The sequence below is a fragment of the Anolis sagrei genome, chromosome 4 (genome assembly GCF_037176765.1).
Source record: "Anolis sagrei isolate rAnoSag1 chromosome 4, rAnoSag1.mat, whole genome shotgun sequence".
Lineage (NCBI taxonomy): Eukaryota > Metazoa > Chordata > Lepidosauria > Squamata > Dactyloidae > Anolis > Anolis sagrei.
Genome location: NC_090024.1, coordinates 247011232 through 247030628, shown reverse-complemented (window position 1 = coordinate 247030628; position 19397 = coordinate 247011232). Strand labels below are relative to the sequence as shown.

The window sequence follows — 19397 nt, the reverse complement described above, 5'->3', positions numbered from 1 at the left end:
TAAACATGCCCAGCTCCTTAAGCCGCTCCTCATAGGGCTTGTCCTCCAGACCCTTGATCATTTTAGTCGCCCTCCTCTGGACACATTCCAGCTTGTCAACATCTCCCTTCAATTGTGGTGCCCGAAATTGGACACAGTGTGATTCCAAGTGTGGTCTAACGAAGGCAGAATAGAGCATGGGGAGCATGACTTCCCCAGATCTAGACACTATGCTCCTCTTGATGCAGGCCAAAATCCCATAGGCTTTTTTTGCCGCCACATCACATTCCTGGCTCATGTTCTCCTTCCTGTCCACGAGGACTCCAAGATCTTTTTCACACGTACTGCTCTCGAGCCAGGCCTCATCGTCCCCCATTCTGTATCTTTGCATTTCGTTTTTCAAACGATTGGCTGAGAACCATACCAGCTAGGATCCATCTCAGACAAACGGGGTGGGGTGTCCCTGTCACAGTGAGAAGAACACCTGATCATTTGAGTGTTTAAATATCCAGTCCATTGTAGAGACGTTCACGTGGAGGGCGTGAAACAGAAGAGAACGATGACATGGGTATGCAGATGATTCCATGATTGATGCAAGTATCCAGTCCTTAGAAGATGCAAGACATGGAAAACCAAAGGTGGTAATGCTGGATATCCAGAGGTTTGGCTGTCCTTTCAAAAGGGCTAATTTATGCATCTTTGTCTTAGCCTTCTCTTCCATGGGAACGATAAGCCTCTGGACATATCTGGTCAAGTAAACAGTATACACAACATGTTGTCGAAGGCTTTCATAGCTGGAATCACTGGGCTGCCCGGAAAACTCACACCAACCCAGTATAAATAATTAGGCATGGCCAATCCATGGTTTTAAAGTACTTACAAAATTAGGGGGCGCTGGTGTTTTGCTTCTCAAGTGTTTCTAAAGTTCTGGTGGTGAAAATTTCAGAACTCAAACAAGACTTTCAAAATTTTGTTATAAATAGCACTTCCTAATTGGTTCTGTCATAAAAATCGCCAATAACGAAGTAATAATGAAATTTTGAAAGTTTTCTTAGATTTCTGAAATTTTCATCACCAGAACTTTCACAACACTTTAGAAGCAAAGCACCAGCTTTAGAAACACTTTAGAAGCAAAGCACCAGTACCCTCTACGTGGGGTTGCCTTTGAAGACGGCCCGGAAGCTCCAATTAGTCCAACGGGCGGCAGCCATGGTATTAACAGGAGCAGGGCGCAGGGAGCATACAACTCCTCTGCTGTACCAGCTCCACTGGCTACCGATTAGCTACCGAGCCCAATTCAAAGTGCTGGTTTTGACCTTTAAAGCCCTAAACGGTTCTGGCCCTACATACCTATCCGAACGTATCTCGGCCTATCAGCCCACCAGGACCCTAAGATCTTCAGGAGAAGCCCTTCTCTCCATCCCACCTGCTTCACAAGTGCGGCTTGCGGGAACGAGAGATAGGGCCTTTTCTGTGGTGGCCCCCCGGCTTTGGAATGCCCTCCCTACTGAAATAAGATCAGCCACCTCGCTAATGGCATTTCGGAAAAAACTAAAAACTTGGACGTTCGAGCAAGTTTTCAACTAATTCTGATGTGATGATGTTTTGATCATGGACTAGCAATCAAGGATAACGAATTGGATTACGACTTTAACTATGAGATGTTCCGGTCTGTATTGGTGGCCCAATACTATGTATGTATATGTATGTATTTTTATATTCTATTTTTATTTTTAAAGTGAATATTGTATTTTTAAATATGTTGTAAACTGCAATGATTCGCCGCACAGGCTGAGATATTAGCGGTATACAAGTGTACCAAATAAATAAAAATAAATAAATAATAAATAAATAGTAACCATGGATTGCCCATGCCTATAAATAATCCTGGTGATAAAGGGATTATCTGCTCTTCACATGTATATACAAAAGAGATGATGCTATCAAGTCTGGGAGATCTCTGGAGGGATGTTTCTTAATGTCTCCGTGATATCCATTCTACTGGAGGTCACTGGGGGAAATGATGCCTTCACAGTTCATTTGATTTTAACTTTATATACTTCGGAATTAATATAACACACAATCCAAGTTATATTTATTTATCGTGTCAGGAGCAAACCAAACAGTTGCATTGCATTTTTAACAAACAAACACAAACAAAACACAAAGTTTGCAAGCTTTGTAGTTGATTAAATGTCCTTTGACCAGTAGCTGGCCCCTTGGAGTGCCTCTGGTGTTACTATAAGGTCCTCCATTGTGGTCTGTGGTTTGCTCTTCTCCACACTCACATGTCGTGGATTCCACTTTGTATTCCCATTTCTTAAGATTGGCTCTGCATCTCGTGGTGCCAGAGCGCAGTCTGTTCAGCGCCTTCCAAGTCGCCCAGTCCTCTGTGTGCCCAGGGGGAGTCTCTCATCTGGTATCAGCCATGGATTGAGGTTCTGGGTTTGAGCCTGCCACTTTTGGACTCTTGCTTGCTGAGGTGTTCCAGCGGGTGTCTCTGTAGATCTTAGAAAACTATTTCTTGATTTAAATCGTTGACGTGCTGGCTGATACCCAAACTAGAGATGAGCTAGAGATGTCACTGCCAAGTTATACATAAACATTCAATACATTCATTAAAGGGTTCGGTTCAGTTCCCTCACTTATTGCAGGTGTTACGTTCCAAGACGACCCGCGAAAATTGAAAAGCCACAAAATAAGGACACTATATATATATATATAGAGAGAGAGAGAGAGAGAGAGAGAGAGAGTGTTCTGAGGGTGAGGCAGAATCAAGGGGAAATTTAAAGGCATCATGCACCTTTTGTTTTGCTAGCTATCTCCGCTTTCCTTTGCAATCTCTCTTGATTGGCTGCCTCTCTCCCGAGGGGGACGGGGAGACCCTCTTCCACACTCCATCGTTGCCAGGAGGCGGGATCAGAATGCCGCTCTGGGCTACGGCAACCATTCATAAACTGGGAAGCCACTGGGAAGCAAAAACCCGCGAAACAGCGAGTCTGCGAAAAGCAAACCACAAAGTAGCAAGGGAACACTGTACTTATTTGTTTATTTAGTTCATGCATTTCTACCCTGCCGTTCTCCCCACTAAGGGGGATTCACACAAGCATCATTTATTTATTTATCATGTCAGGGGCAACCAGACCATTGTATTACATTTCTAACAGAACAAAACAAACAAACAGATTAAAAAAACCACAAAGTTTACAAGCTTGTTATTGTATTCAATGTCCTTTGACCAGTATCTGGCCCCTTGGAGTGCCTCTGGTGTTGCCACAAGAAGGTCCTCCATGGTGCATCATGTGGCAGGGCTCAGGTTGCATTGCAGCAGGTGGTCAGTGGTTTGCTCCTCTCCGCACTCGCATGTCGTGGATTCCACTTTGTGGCCCCATTTCTGAAGGTTGGCTCTGCATCTCGTGGTGCCAGAGCACAGTCTGTTCAGCACCTTCCAAGTCGCCCAGTCTTCCGTGTGCCCAGGGGGGAGTCTCTCATTGGGTATCAGCCATGGATTGAGGTTCTGGGTTTGAGCCTGCCACTTTTGGACTCTCGCTTGCTGAGGTGTTCCAGTGAGTGTCTCTGTAGATCTTAGAAAACTATTTCTTGATTTAAGTCGTTGATGTGCTGGCTGATACTCAAACAAGGGATGAGCTGGAGATGTCTCTGCCTTGGTCCTTTCACTATTGGCTGCTACTTCCCGGCGGATGTCAGGTGGTGCAATTTCTCCAGTGGTGTGGGGCGCAGACACCCCGTGATAATGCGGCATGTCTCATTAAGAGCCACATCCACTGTTTTAGTGTGGTGAGATGTGTTCCACAGTGGGCATGCATACTTAGCAGCAGAGTAGCACAACTCAAGAGCAGATGCCTTCACTGTGTCTGGTTGTGATCCCCAGGTTGTGCCAGTCAGGATGCAATGCAGTTGTTCTTGCAATCCTGCGGATGTCTTGCCATCCTGCGAGGAGGCTTCTCTCATGTCCCCCAAATATATAATTATAATATCATATTATCAGTAGTATTACATTACATTACAGTATATTATAAATATTTGTATATACAATATATTATACTGCATTATATTGATCATAATAATAAAACTAATACATTATATTATAACGGTTCTGGCCCCGCTTACCTCTCCGAACGCATCTCCGCCTATGAACCGACTAGAACATTAAGATCGTCTGGGGAGGCCCTGCTCTCGATCCCGCCTGCGTCACAGGTGCGCTTGGCGGGGACGAGAGACAGGGCCTTCTCAGTGGTGGCCCCTCGGCTATGGAATGCCTTGCCAGCAGACATCAGACAGGCACCTTCGTTGCTGGCGTTTCGGAGAATGGTCAAGACCTGGCTTTACGAACAAGCGTTTGGCTAAGCAATGCAACTAACTAAGGAAGACGGTAACTGAACATAGGAACGGCACAATGGCTATGAGAATGGATCTGACTTTAACGGAGGCGTTATATATGTTGTTTGTTGATTTGTCTGTCTGATGTTAATTGTTGTGGAGCGACGTTGTCGTCCCGGTTGTTGTATTGCTGTATTTTAATTACACTGTAAACCGCATTGAGTCGCCTGTCAAGGGCTGAAATATGCGGTATAAAAGTGAAGCAAATAAATAAATAAATAAATAAAATATTACATTCATCATAATTAAAAAAACTAATCATAACAATGCCCATAACTGTAATAACAATATTAGTATTAATAGTAACAGGAATAACAACCTCTGAGGATGCTTGCCATAGGTACAGGCGAAACGTCAGGAGAGAATGCTTCTGGAACATGGCTACACAGCTCGGAAAACACACAGCAACCCAAGAATAACAATGTTCAATATATTGGGGAGAAGGAGGCCCCATGGAGGGTGAGAGAAGGCCTGTTTTCCCGCCTGAAAGGAGCTGCTTCCTGAAGCAGGCGATACTCCAACACGCCCTCCGTTTCCGTTGCTGGGAATTGTAGTCCTCCTGGACTAGTAGCGGAGGTACTTGGATGGCAGAGAGCGCGGCGTGGAACTCGCTTTCCCAGCGTGCTTTGCGGGGAGGGAGGAAAAATTGCTGAGAGCTCGTGTGCGCATGCGTCTATGCTAGCCTCGTTTCCCGCCTAGGAGAAGCAGGCGGAACGAAGCGAGGAGGGAAAAATTGCTGGAGCTCATGTGCGCATGCGTCCAGGCTAGCCTCATTTCCCGCCTAGAAAGCGAAAGGAAAGCGAAAGGAAGCGAAGCCGCTACTGTTACTGGGAGTTGTAGTCCTACTAGCGGGCGGAGGCGACGCGCTTGGATGAGAGAGAGCGCAACAAAGGACTCATCCCCCAGCGTGCTTCGCGGGGGAAAAAAAATGGCTAAGGGAGTCTGAGTACGCATGCGCGCTCATTTCCCGCCTAGGAGAAGCAGGTGCTGAGGGGAGACTGAAGGAAGCGAGGCCGCTCCCCTTGCTGGGAGTTGTAGTCCTATTAGCGGGCGGAGGCGACGCGCTTGGATGAGAGAGAGCGCAAGGAAGAACTCATCCCCCAGCGTGCTTCGCGTGGGAAAAATTGCTAAAGGAGTCTGAGTGCGCATGCGTGCTCGCATTTTGGCCTAGTTTCCCGCCTAGAAGCAGGCGGGCGTGCTGAGGGGAAGGAGTAAAGAAGGAAGGCCTCTCTCTCTGTGTCTCCAGCCGGCCATGGCGCCTCCCTCGTCGCCCTCCTCGTCCTCCTCTCCGTCCTCCACGTCGCCCTTCTCTTCCCCGTCAGCGCCCCCGAGGAGCCGCAACCTCCGCCAGGCTTTGCGGCCTACTCCATCCCCGGCCTCGATTGGGCCTCCAGGCGGCCTGGCTTCCTCCTCCGACGGGGAGGACGACTCCGGGAGCGACTTCGAGGCCACGCTGCGCCTCAGGCCCAAGAAGAGGGCGCCCCGCTCCACCGCCAACGCCGCCCCGGTAAAAAGCAAGGCCCAAGGGATATTTATTTGTATCGTCGAAGGCTTAGATGTGCCTGGTTAACACCTCTCAACAAAAGATTCCCCCAGGCTCAGCCAGGCCTTCTATTGCTAACGAAAGTGGTCAGTTGAAACATTCACACCTAGCTCCAGCAGACAAGAGTCCTTTGTCCCACCCTGGTCATCATTCCACAGATATATAAACCCTTTTTCCTACTACCAACAGACCTCACGACCTCTGAGGATGCTTCCCATAGATGCAGGCGAAACGTCAGGAGAAAATGCCTCTAGAACATGGCCATATAGCCTGAAAAAACCTACAACAATCCATTCCCACCTAGCTCCAGCAGACAAGAGTCCTTTGTCCCACCCTGGTCATTATTCCACAGATATATAAACCCTTTTTCCAAGTTCCAACAGACCTCACGACCTCTGAGGATGCTTGCCATAGATGCAAGTGAAACGTCAGGAGAAAATGCCTCTAGAACATGGCCATATAGCCTGAAAAAAACCCCACAAGAACTTAGGATATTTATTTATTTATCGTGTTTATCTCTCAACAAAAAAATTATTTATCTCTCAACAAAATTTTCCCCCAGGCTCAGCCAGGCCTTCTATTGCTAATGAAGGTGGTCAGTTAAAACATTCCCACCTAGCTCCAGCAGACAAGAGTCCTTTGCCCCACCCTGGTCATTCCACATATATATAAACCCTTTTTCCAAGTTCCAACAGACCTCACTACCTCTGAGGATGCTTGCCATAGATGCAGGCGAAACGTCAGGAGAAAATGCCTCTAGAACATGGCCATATAGCCCGAAAAAACCCCCACAAGAACCTAGGATATTTATTTATTTATCGTGTCAGGGGCAACCAGACAATTAGAATCCAAGAGTTGGAAGAGACCTGGGCCATAATCCAGTCCAACCCCATTCTGCCAAGAAGCAGGAATATTGCATTCAAATCACCCCTGACAGATGGCCATCCAGCCTCTGTTTAAAAGCCTCCAAAGAAGGAGCCTCCACCATACTCCCTCCTGGGCAGAGAGTTCCACTGCTGAACGGCTCTCACAGTCAGGAAGTCCTTCCTCATGTTCAGATGGAATCTCCTCTCTTGTAGTTTGAAGCCATTGTTCCATTGCGTCCTAGTCTCCAAGGAAGCAGAAAGGAAGCTTGCTCCCTCCTCCTCCTCCCTGTGGCTTCCTCTCACATATTTAGACATGGCCCTCATCATGTCTCCTCTCATCCTTCTCTTCTTCAGGCTAAACATGCCCAGCTCCTTAAGCCGCTTCTCATAGGGCTTGTTCTCCAGACCCTTCATCATTTTAGTTGCCCTCCTCTGGACACATTCCAGCTTGTCAACATCTCTCTTGAATTGTGGTGCCCAGAATTGGACGCAATATTCCAGGTGTGGTCTAACCAAAGCAGAATAGAGGGGTAGCATGACTTCCTTAGATCTAGACACTAGGCTCCTCTTGATGCAGGCCAAAATCCCATTGGCTTTTTTTGCCGCCACATCACATTGTTGGCTCATGTTTAACTTGTTCTCCACGAGGACTCCAAGATATCTATAAATGATTGTAAACATGTAATTGTCGTATTATAATGTGCCTCAGTATAGATAACAGTTTAAGTAACTCTCATAGTACATACAGGACACACTTTAATAGTGCAACAAACACAATATATAAGATTTACAAAATAATTACATAGGTCAAATAGACCAATTTCGGTATGCCCATAAAGTTTTCAACAAATATTCACAAGGTGTTCCACAAACTTGGGAATATAGTTCACTTTGAATACAGTTTGTGTTGTGTTCAGCAAACTTGGGAATACACCATAGTGTTCCAAACTTAGGAATACACACACACTTGGGAATAAAGTTCACGTTAAATACATCAAACTTGGAAACAATTCGCATTGTGTTCAGCAAACTTAGGAATACACAACAAGGTTCCCCGGGTGTTTTGTGTTTTTGTTTCCACAGTAGATTCTTCATCAGGTTTCTTGGGGGTTGTTTCATTCAATCAAATGTAATAGTCACTTCTGTGGTTTTTTACAAACTAAAAGAGGACAATGGAGTGTATATATCTCTGGAATGTCCAGAGTGGGAGAAAGAACTCTTTGTCTGTTGGAGATAGGTGTAAATGTTCCAATTGGCCATCTTGATTAGCATGTAATGGCCTCGCAGCTTCAAGATCTGTCTTCTTACTCCCTGGGGAAATCTTTTGTTGGGTAGTGTTAGCTGGCCCTGATTGATTCTTGTCTGGAATACCCCTGTTTTGAGTGTTCTTCATTTACTTGTCGTGATTTTAGAGTTTTTAAATACTAGAGCCCCTGTGACGCAGTGGATTAAACCGCTGAGCTTCTGATCAAAAGGTCGCAGGTTAGAATCCGGGGAGCGGTGTGATCTCCCACTGATACCCCCTACTTCTGCCAACCTAGCAGTTTGAAAACATGCAAATGTGAGTAGATTAATAGGTACCGCCTTGGTGGGAAGGTAGTGACACTTCATGCAGTCATGCTGGCCACATGACTTTGAAGGTGTCTATGGACAACGCTGGCTCTTCAGCTTAGAAAATGAGCACCACCCCCCAGAGTCGGACACAACTAGACTTAATGTCAGGGGAAAACCTTTATGTTTACCTAATACTGGCAGCCAGATTTTGTTCATTTTCATGGATTTTCCCTTTCTGTTGGAATTCTCCACATGCTGTTGGATTTCAGTGGCTTCTCTGTGTAGTTGTGACATGGTAGTTGTGGTCCAGCATTTCTGTGTTCTCCAATAATATGCTTCGTACTTTGCCTGGAAACTCATGGGCATCTAATGAAGTGACTAGTATTGGGGGAGGGAAATATGCTCATTCCTGGATGTTCCTCTGACCAGTATGACTGCCATTTTTTAATATTTTTTTATTTGTTTTAAGTAAACATACATTTCAAAGTGTTTGTTGCATACAGTGCAATACTTTCTATCAATGTTCCATAATCATTTATCTGATAATATATTTCCATTAAGGGGTCACAGTCTACTATCTAAATCTATATAAATAAAAATGTAATGTACGTTTGTGGGATTAACAGAACTCAAAAACCACTGGGGGAATTGACACCAAATTTGGACCCAAGACACCTAACAACCCAATGTATGTTCTTCACTCATAAAAACACTGAAAAACACAGCAGAAGGGACTTAAAAAGTCCCAAAAAGCTAAATGATGAAAACCTAAATGACAATACAGAAAAAAGAGAATGAAGAGGGAGGGAAGGGGAGAAAGAAAGGAAAGAAAGAGGGAGGGAAAGAAAGAAGGAAAGGGAGAAGGAAGGAAGGAAAGAGGTAGAGAAGGAAGAAAGGACAGAAAGGGAGGGAAAGAAAAAGGGGGCAGGAAGGAAAGTTAGAGAAGGAAGGAGAGAAGGAAAAAATGAAGGAAAGAGGGAGCAAAGGAAGGGGGGAAGATGTAGAGAAAGAGGGAGAAAAGGAAAGAGAGACAGCAGGAGAGAAAGAAAAAGGGAGAAGGAAGGAAAGAGATAGAGAAGGAAGGAAAAAGAAGGAAATTTAGGAAAGGGAGTGAAGGAAGGAGAGAAAGAGGGAAGGTTGGTCACAGCAATGCTTGGCGGTTACAGCTAGTAATACACATAAAAATATCATAGATTCTTACTTTACATCCGCTTCTTCCTTGTCTACAATCTTATAGGATCCTCTATATACGTTTTCAGTTTAATTTTACATTAAGGTGTTGAATCATTGGTTGCCATTCATTAACAAAGTTATCTAATAGTTCTCCTCGTAATAATACAGTTATTTTGTCCATTATCAGCATATCTATAATATATTTTTCCCATTCTTCTAAAGGAGGTATCTCTAGGGTTTTCCAATATGTAGCATATACTATTCGAGCTGCCACTGTTGTATAAAACAAAAAATTTCCAAATTTTCTTTCTAATTCTTCCTCGGGCATAATCAAAAGGTACATTTGAGGTGTCATTTTGAAATTTGTGTTTAACATTTTTTCAAGATATACATGGATCTGTTTCCAGTATTTTTTTACTTTGCTGCAAGTCCACCATGTGTGGTAGAATGTACCCTTTTCTTTCCCACTCAATGTACGGCATCACATATCAGGATTCCATCCTGAGGTGACCAGTGCCCCACCATCTTTAGGTTCTCTGATTCTAGGAAGGAGCAGGCACAGTTGGTGCATCAGTATAAGGCAAGGGGAAATATGTAGGGGAGGGGACCCCAGGAGTGAGAAACTAATCTCCCTCCACCCCTCAGGCGGCAAAGAGACCCCGGAGAAGAAGGACTGCCCCAGAGGAGGAGGATAAGGGTTCTCGGAAGCACCCCAAAGGAGGAGCAAGAGGAGAAGAAGAGGCAACAGGAGGGAGCCTCTTCCAGGCGGTATCCTCAGGGAAGAGTGCTGCAGAGGTGAGCAGGTGCAGACAGAATGGGGGTCCTGTGGGGCCTTTCCCTTCTGGAGGCTTTAGGGTGAAGAAGGGCCCTTGGCAGAGATCCGTGGAGCTCAAGGGGTCCTACTACTTGTCCACATGAAGGGGTCACTTTAGTGCGCCTTTACTGTTGCTTTGGTTCTCTGTTTTGGAGGGAAGAAGCAGAGTACAAATAACGACAGCAACAACCCTTTGTGAAGGGCACCGGGATTGTGGCGCAGCTGGCTGAGTGTTAGCTGCATTAAGATCATTCCGACCAAAAGGTCATGAGTTCGAAGCCAGCCCGGGTTGGTGTGGGTTTCCAACCAGTTGTGTAGCCTGTTGTCGACCTTTGCAACCCAAAAGACAGTTGCATCTGTCAAGTAGGAAAATAAGGTACCACCTTAAAGTGTGGGGAGGCTAAATTAACTAATTTATGAGGCCATAAAAAAAGACTCCAGCAAAAGCATGCGGGGAATGCAGAAGTACTTCATCAGTGTCGCAGATGGATGATGAAAGTGACAGCTCCCCTGGCGGCCAGAAAAAGTTAAATAGTCTCTGTTTATGTCTGTATATGTTGTATACAGGAGGCTGGGGAATGGCCAAATGGGGTCAGGTGGGGGCCAGAGCCCTTGCCTTGCTCCTTTCTGGCGAGTCATATCTGCACCTCGCTCACCCCTTCCGTCCCTTCTTTCCCAGTCTGTGGTGGATGACTGGTTGGATGGCTACAAGCAAGACAAGGAGGCTGGGTTCCTGGAGCTGGTCAACTTCTTGGTGCAGTCATGTGGCTGCAAAGGTGGGTTTCTGGAGGAGCGTGGGTGCATGTCCCCTCGACCACCGCAGGCTGCCTAGCTATGGGTTTGCAGCCTCCAAAGGGTTTGCATGGTGGGTTGTGTTTCTCTCAAGATGCCTCTGACACTGGGAAGAGCTTCCCGACATCAAAGGGCTGTTCAGATACATTGGAATTGGCCGCTGCCTGGGAGTCCATTGAAGTTTCCTTCTCTGGAGGCATTTAAGGGGGGGCATTGGTTTAGAGCAGATTGTGTGGGTTGGAGTGGATGGCCTTTGGGGTCCCTTCCACCTTTGTGGTTCTGTGGACTGGCATTTGCCCTTCCCTCCCTCCCTCATTGTCAGGTACGGTGACTTTGGAGATGCTCAGAGGCCTTCAGAATTCGGAGATCATCCAGCGGCTGACGGAATCCTTTGATGAGGTAAGAGGTTTGATGTAGAGTCCGGCGAGATCCCATCAGGGCAACTTAGCTGTGTTTCTGAGGAGAGACGCAGAGGTACTCGCTGGACTCCTTATCTGGACCTTCTCCTTCCTTGGCAGGAGTCGGCTGAGTACCCGCTGTCCCTGAACAGCCCTGCCTGGCGGCGCTTCCGGGTGGGCTTCTGTGAGCTGATCGCAGTCCTGGTGCGCCGGGCCCAGCATGGCGTGATCTACGACGAGTACCTGATGGACAGCCTTGTGGCCCTGCTGACTGGCATGTCTGATTCACAAGTGCGCGCTTTCCGCCACACCAGCACCTTGGCAGGTGAGGAAGCGGGTGGGTAGTTGGATGAGGGAAGGGGATGGGACTCTCCTGGAAGAGATGTGCAAGGGCACCTTGACCTTTCCTCCAGCCATGAAGCTAATGACAGCCCTGGTGCACGTGGCCCTGAGCGTCAGCGTGCAGAAAGACAACCGTCAGCGGCAGTACGAGGCTGAGCGGGCCAAGGGACTCAACCGCAGGGCCACAGAGAAAATGGAAGAGCTGCTGGAGCAGCGCAGAGAGGTGAGTTCGCCTCGTTCTGCACCTGGGGGAGGAAATTACACAGAACATTAGGGAGAGAGACATCATCCCATGTTGAATCAGAATCACAGAAGGGAAACCCCCATGATTTCATGGGCAAAAGATTTAGGGAGAAGCATAGATTTTGACATCTGGGAAAACCTGTGGAACAATGGATTTAAATTTACAGTGGCAGCTTCAATTAGAGATAACGTATACAAAATGTTCTACAGATGCTACATAACTCCAGACCTCCTAGCCAAAATGGACAACTCACAAACAGGTTCCTGTTGGAGGTGCAAAAGAAAGAAAGGGACTTTCTTTCACGTATGGTGGTTGTGCGAACTGGTGCAGATCTATTGGAAAAGAATAATAAAGGAAACAAAATGATTTACAACAAAGTAAAAAAAGAACCCAGGGATGTGCCTATTAGGGATATTCAGAGATAGCTTAGAACAGCCAGAGAGAGAAATTTGTTTGTACAGCTTTGCGGCTGCACGCATTACAATTGCCAAAGATTGGAAAGGGGAGAAAACATTAAGCATCAAAGATTGGAAGGATAAACTGTGGGATTATGCACAGATGGCTAAGATTTCTAGCAATTTGAAATATGAAAATAATGAAATATTTGAAAGAAACTGGAAGCTGGCCTTAGCATACTTGACGGGAGAGCTAAAGAAATAAAAACAAGAGGAATTTATTGTATTAGTATAGAGGGTTAAATAAGTTGCGCATAAATCCTGCATGGATTAGTGACGGAAGTCAAGGTGGTGGGTAGCACTGGGGTGGGTGGAGGGGTAACTGCTTGGAGGGCTGTTTGTGTATGGGCGTCTGTTTGTGTAGGTGTATATTTTTGCAACATATATGGTTGGTGTATTATTTCTTTGAAATAAAAATTATAATAAAAAAAAACAGAAGGGAAACCCAAGGGCCATCCAGTCCAACCCCATTCTTCCAGGAAGGAAAAACACAATCAAAGCACCTCTGACAGATGGCTATCCAGCCTCTGTTTATAAGCTCTGAGGCAGAGTGTTCCACTCTTCTTCTGCTCATGAAGTTCTTCCTAATGTTCAGATGGAATATTCTTTACAGACTTTGAACCCGTGGATCGATTGATTCCCAGTCTCTAGGGCAAAAAGAAAGGAAGCCTGCACCCTCTTCTGTATGACATCCTTTCAGATAATTAAACATGCCTCTCATGTCTCCTCTTAGAATCATAGAATCATAGAATCAAAGAGTTGGAAGAGACCTCATGGGCCATCCAGTCCAACCCCATTCTGCCAAGAAGCAGGAATATTGCATTCAAATCATCCCTGACAGATGGCCATCCATCTGCTTAAAAGCTTCCAAAGAAGGAGCTTCCACCACACTCCGGGGCAGAGAGTTCCACTGCTGAACGGCTCTCACAGTCAGGAAGTTCTTCCTAATGTTCAGATGGAATCTCCTCTCTTGTAGTTTGAAGCCATTGTTCCATTGCGTCCTAGTCTCCAAGGAAGCAGAAAACAAGCTTGCTCCCTCCTCCTCCCTGTGGCTTCCTCTCACATATTTATACATGGCTATCATATCTCCTCTCATAGCCATGTATAAATACAGCCTCCTGTTCTGTAGGATAAACAGTCTCCCGGGGCAGTTTGCTCTGCTTCCAGGAATCCCTTGTCCTGTTTCTTTGTGGCACCTTGTGTTTTGGGGCTTCTTTCTCCAGGGACTTTACCCAACTACCTAAGGGATGGTGGGCGGATCCCTTGCCCCTGTCTATCTCTGGGACGTGCTTCTGTTGGTGTGCTAGTAGCACGAGGGGCATAACCTGCAACCATACCTCGTGAAGTTGGATCTGGCCAGGATGGTCCATGCCTTAGTCACCTCCAGATTGGATTACTGCAATGCACTCTATGTGGGGCTGCCCTTGAAGACGGCCCAGAAATTTCAGTTGGTCCAACGGGCGGCAGCCAGGTTACTAACTGGAGCGACTTACAGGGAGTGGTCTACCCCCTGTTTAAGGAGCACCATTGGCTGTCATTCATTTTCCAGTCCCATTTCAAAGCCCTGAACAGTTTGGGACCCGCCTACCTGCGTGACTGCATTTCTGTGTACGAACCCACATGATCTCTTCGATCATCTGGAGAGGCCCTGCTCTCACTCCCGCCCCCTTCGCAGGCGCGATTGGTGGGGACGAGGGAGAGGGCCTTCTCTATGGGCCTTCTCACTCCCTAAAGATATCAGGCAAGCACCCACTTTGGCATTCCTTAGGAGGAGCTTGAAAACGTGGCTGTTCCAGTGTTCCTTCCCTGAATGAAGGAAATAATGCCCGATCTGACCCATTTCCTTCTATACGTCCTCTGAAGCACTTTATCTATCCGTTGGATTGATCCCCCATATCACTCTTTAAAACCCCCATGCCTAGACATACCCTACTCTGTACACGCCCAGGGTTTTTAAATTTTAATCTAATTCTGGCCCTGCCATAATGTTTTTAAATATTTTGTGTGTTATTGCAATTCTATTATTTGTATTGTTTTATCATTATCACATTATCGCATTATCACATTATCACGGGGTGCCTGCGCCCTACACCACTGGAGAAATTACACTGTTTAGCCAGTATTGCACCACCTGACATCCGCTGGGAAGTTGCAGCCAATAGTGAAAGGACCAAGGCAGAGGCATCTCCAGCTCATCCCCTGTTTGGGTATCAGCCAGCACGTCAACGACTTAAATCTAGAAATAGTTTTCTAAGATCTACAGAGACACTCACTGGAACACCTCAGCAAGCGAGAGTCCAAAAGTGGCAGGCTTAAACCCAGAACCTCAACCAATGGCTGATACCAAATGAGAGACTCCCCCCGGGCACACAGAAAACTGGGCGACTTGGAAGGCATCCAGTCCAGACTGCGCTCTGGCACTACGAGATGCAGAGCCAACCTCAAGAAATGGGGCCACAAAGTGGAATCCACGACATGTGAGTGTGGAGAGGAGCAAACCACTGACCACCTGCTGCAATGCACCCTGAGCCCTGCCACATGCACAATAGAGGACCTTCTTGCAGCAACACCAGAGGCACTCCAAGGGGACAGATACTGGTCAAAGGACATTTAATCCACTACCAAGCTTGCAAACTTTGTGTTTTGTCTGTTTGTTTGTTTCTGTTTAAAATGTAATACAAATGTCTGGTTGCTGATGACACGATAAATAAATAAATAAATATTGTTGTATTTGCTTGCTTGCTTGTGGTTGTATTGTTGCGTTGTATTTGATGGGATTGGCCTCATGTAAACCGCCCCGAATCCCTTTGGGGAGATGGTGGTGGGGTTTAAATAACGTTTTTTAAAATTATTATTATTATTATTACCTCTTTCCCATCATGTTTTCCCAGTTCCAACAAAAACAGGAAGAGCTTGAGAGCTTGATGAACGCCATCTTCAAGGGAGTCTTTGTCCATCGCTACCGGTGAGCAGGCCGAGGGCAAAGTGCGGGTAGAGAAGGGGGCAAAGCCATAACCTCCCCCACCACTTTTTTTTAGCATTCTTACTATTGTTAGTAGCATAAATGCAAAGAAAGAAAATGGGATTAGAAAATCTGTGCTTATACCTCAATGTAAGTTAACCATGTATCTTAGAAGGCATTTATTTGAAGTAGAAACCTTTTAGCCACCCTAGTTGGCTGTAAAACTCCATATGGCAGTGACATTATGTAATACTGTTCGTGTATTTACCTATAGTAAAGTACTTCTAACCAAGAAGGAGCGACCACTGAGTATCCCTATCTAGTGCATATATTACCGTATATACTCGAGTATAAGCTGACCTGAATATAAGCTGAGGCACCTAATTTTACCACAAAAACTGGGAAAATGTATTGACTCGAGTGTAAGTCGAGGGTGGGAAATGTAGCAGCTACTGGTAGATTTCAAAGTAAAAATAGATACCAATAAAATTACATTAATTGAGGCATCAGTAGCTTGAATGTTTTTGAATATTTACATAAAACTGTAATTTAAGGTAAGACTGCCCAACTCTGATTCAGCCATTATTCTAACATTCAGAGTAAATGTGCTTACGTATCCTTCCAATAATAATAGAGTAAAATAATAAATGTAATAAAAATAATAATGAGTAAAATAATGTAAAAGTAATAATAATAAAGTAACATGATAAATATAATAATAATAATAGGGTAAAATAATAAATGCAATAAAAGTAACAATAACAGAGACATTATTAATGTATCCCAATAATAATAATAATAATAATAATAATAATAATAATAATAGAGTAAAATAATAATGAGTAAAATAATGTAAATGTAATAATAATAAAGTAACATAATAAATATAATAATAATAATAAGGTAAAATAATAAATGCAATAAAAGTAATAATAACAGAGACATTATTAATGTATCCCAATAATAATAATAATAATAATAATAATAGAGTAAAATAATAAATGTAATAAAAATAATAATGAGTAAAATAATGTAAATGTAATAATAATAAAGTAACATAATAAATATAATAATAATAATAAGGTAAAATAATAAATGCAATAAAAGTAAGAATAACAGAGACATTATTAATGTATCCCAATAATAATAATAATAATAATAATAATAATAGAGTAAAATAATAATGAGTAAAATAATGTAAATGTAATAATAATAAAGTAACATAATAAATATAATAATAATAATAAGGTAAAATAATAAATGCAATAAAAGTAATAATAACAGAGACATTATTAATGTATCCCAATAATAATAATAATAATAATAATAATAATAATAATAATAGAGTAAAATAATAAATGAAATAAAAATAATAATGAATAAAATAATGTAAATGTAATAATAATAAAGTAACATAATAAATATAATAATAATAATAGGGTAAAATAATAAATGCAATAAAAGTAACAATAACAGAGACATTATTAATGTATCCCAATAATAATAATAATAATAATAATAATAATAATAGAGTAAAATAATAAATGTAATAAAAATAATAAGTAAAATAATGTAAATGTAATAATAATAAAGTAACAATAAATATAATAATAATAGGGTAAAATACTAAATGCAATAAAAATAATAATAGCAGAGTAAAATAATAAATAACTTTGACTCAAGTATAAGCCGAGGGTGGGAAATGCAGCAGCTCCTGGTAAATTTCAAAGTAAAAAATAGATAGCAGTAAAATTACATTAATTGAGGCGTCAGTAGGTTGAATGTTTTTGAATATTTACATAAAACTATAATTTAAGGCAAGACTGCCCAACTCTGATTCAACCATTATAACATTATTCAGTGTAAATGTGCTTATGTATCTTTCCAATAGTAATAAAATAATAAATGTAATAAAAATAATAATGAGTAAAATAATGTAAAAGTAATAATAATAAAGTAACATAATAAATATAATAATAGGGTAAAATAATAAATGCAATAAAAGTAATAATAACAGGCGCATTATTAATGTATCCCAATAATAATAATAATAATAATAATGTATAATAAATGTAATAAAATAATAATGAGTAAAATAATGTAAATGTAATAATAAAGTAACATAATAAATACAATAATAATAGGGTAAAATAATAAATGCAATAAAAGTAATAATAACAGAGACATTATTCGTGTATCCCAATAATAATAATAATAATAATAATAATAATAGAGTAAAATAATAAATGTAATAAAAATAATAATGAGTAAAATAATGTAAATGTAATAATAATAAAGTAACATGATAAATATAATAATAATAATAGGGTAAAATAATACATGCAATAAAAGTAATAATAAAAGACATTATTCATGTATCCCAATAATAATAATAATAATAATAATAATAATAGAGTAAAATAATAAATGTAATAAAAATAATAATGAGTAAAATAATGTAAATGTAATAATAATAAAGTAACAATAAATATAATAATAATAGGGTAAAATAATAAATGCAATAAAAGTAATAACAGAGATATTATTCATGTATCCCAATAATAATAATAATAATAATAATAATAATAATAATAATAGAGTAAAATAATAAATGGAATAAAAATGAGTAAAATAATGTAAATGTAATAATAATAAAGTAACATAATAAATATAATAATAATAGGGTAAAATAATAACTGCAATAAAATTAATAATAACAGAGTAAAATAATAAATAACTTTGACTCAAGTATAAGCCGAAGGTGGGAAATGCAGCAGCTACTGGTAAATTTCAAAGTAAAAATAGATACCAATAAAATAGGGTAAAATAATAAATGCAATAAAAGTAATAACAGAGATATTATTCATGTATCCCAATAATAATAATAATAATAATAATAATAATAATAGAGTAAAATAATAAATGGAATAAAAATGAGTAAAATAATGTAAATGTAATAATAATAAAGTAACATAATAAATATAATAATAATAGGGTAAAATAATAACTGCAATAAAATTAATAATAACAGAGTAAAATAATAAATAACTTTGACTCAAGTATAAGCTGAAGGTGGGAAATGCAGCAGCTACTGGTAAATTTCAAAGTAAAAATAGATACCAATAAAATTACATTAGTTGAGGTATCAGTAGGTTCAATGTTTTTGAATATTTACATAAAACTATAAGGTAAGACTGCTCAACTCTGATTCAACCATTATTCTAACTTTCAGTGTAAATGTGCTTATGTATCCTTCCAATAATAATAGTAAAATAATAAATGTTATAAAAAGAATGAGTAAAATAATTTAATATAATAATAACAATAGACTAAAATAATAAATGTAATAATAATAATAACAGAGTAAAATAGTAAATGTAATAATAATAAAGTAAAATAATATATGCAATAAAAGTAATAATAACAGAGTAAAATAATAAATAACTTTTGACTCAAGTATAAGCCGAGGGTGGGAAATGCAGCCGCTACTGGTAAATTTCAAAGTAAAAATAGATACCAATAAAATTACATTAGTTGAGGTATCAGTAGGTTCAGTGTTTTTGAATATTTACATAAAACTATAATTTAAGGTAAGCCTGCCCAACTCTGATTCAATATAATAAATGTAATAAAAATAATGAGTAAAATAACTTAATGTAACAACAATAATAAAGTAAAATAATAAATGTAATAATAATAATAATAATAATAATGAGTAAAATACTGTAAATGTAATAACAATAGACTAAAATAATAAATGTAACAATAATAAAAAAGTAAAATAATAAATGTAATAAGAATAATAATGAGTAAAATAATTTAATGTAATAGTAACAATAGACTAAAATAATAAATGTAATAATAATAAAAAAGG

General features: G+C 41.1%; 1 protein-coding gene across 1 annotated transcript in view; it reads left to right on the top strand.

Annotated features, from left to right (window-relative positions):
• The first annotated feature begins 5632 nt into the window (after nt 1–5632).
• Nucleotides 5633–19397, top strand: part of STAG3 (STAG3 cohesin complex component) — a 46996-nt gene continuing 33231 nt past the window's right edge. The window contains exons 1-7 of the mRNA XM_067467134.1: nt 5633–5887; nt 10162–10311; nt 11010–11106; nt 11445–11521; nt 11641–11845; nt 11934–12085; nt 15453–15526. Of these exons, the coding sequence (XP_067323235.1) occupies nt 5633–5887; nt 10162–10311; nt 11010–11106; nt 11445–11521; nt 11641–11845; nt 11934–12085; nt 15453–15526 (1010 nt within the window). The remainder of the gene's footprint in view (nt 5888–10161; nt 10312–11009; nt 11107–11444; nt 11522–11640; nt 11846–11933; nt 12086–15452; nt 15527–19397) is intronic.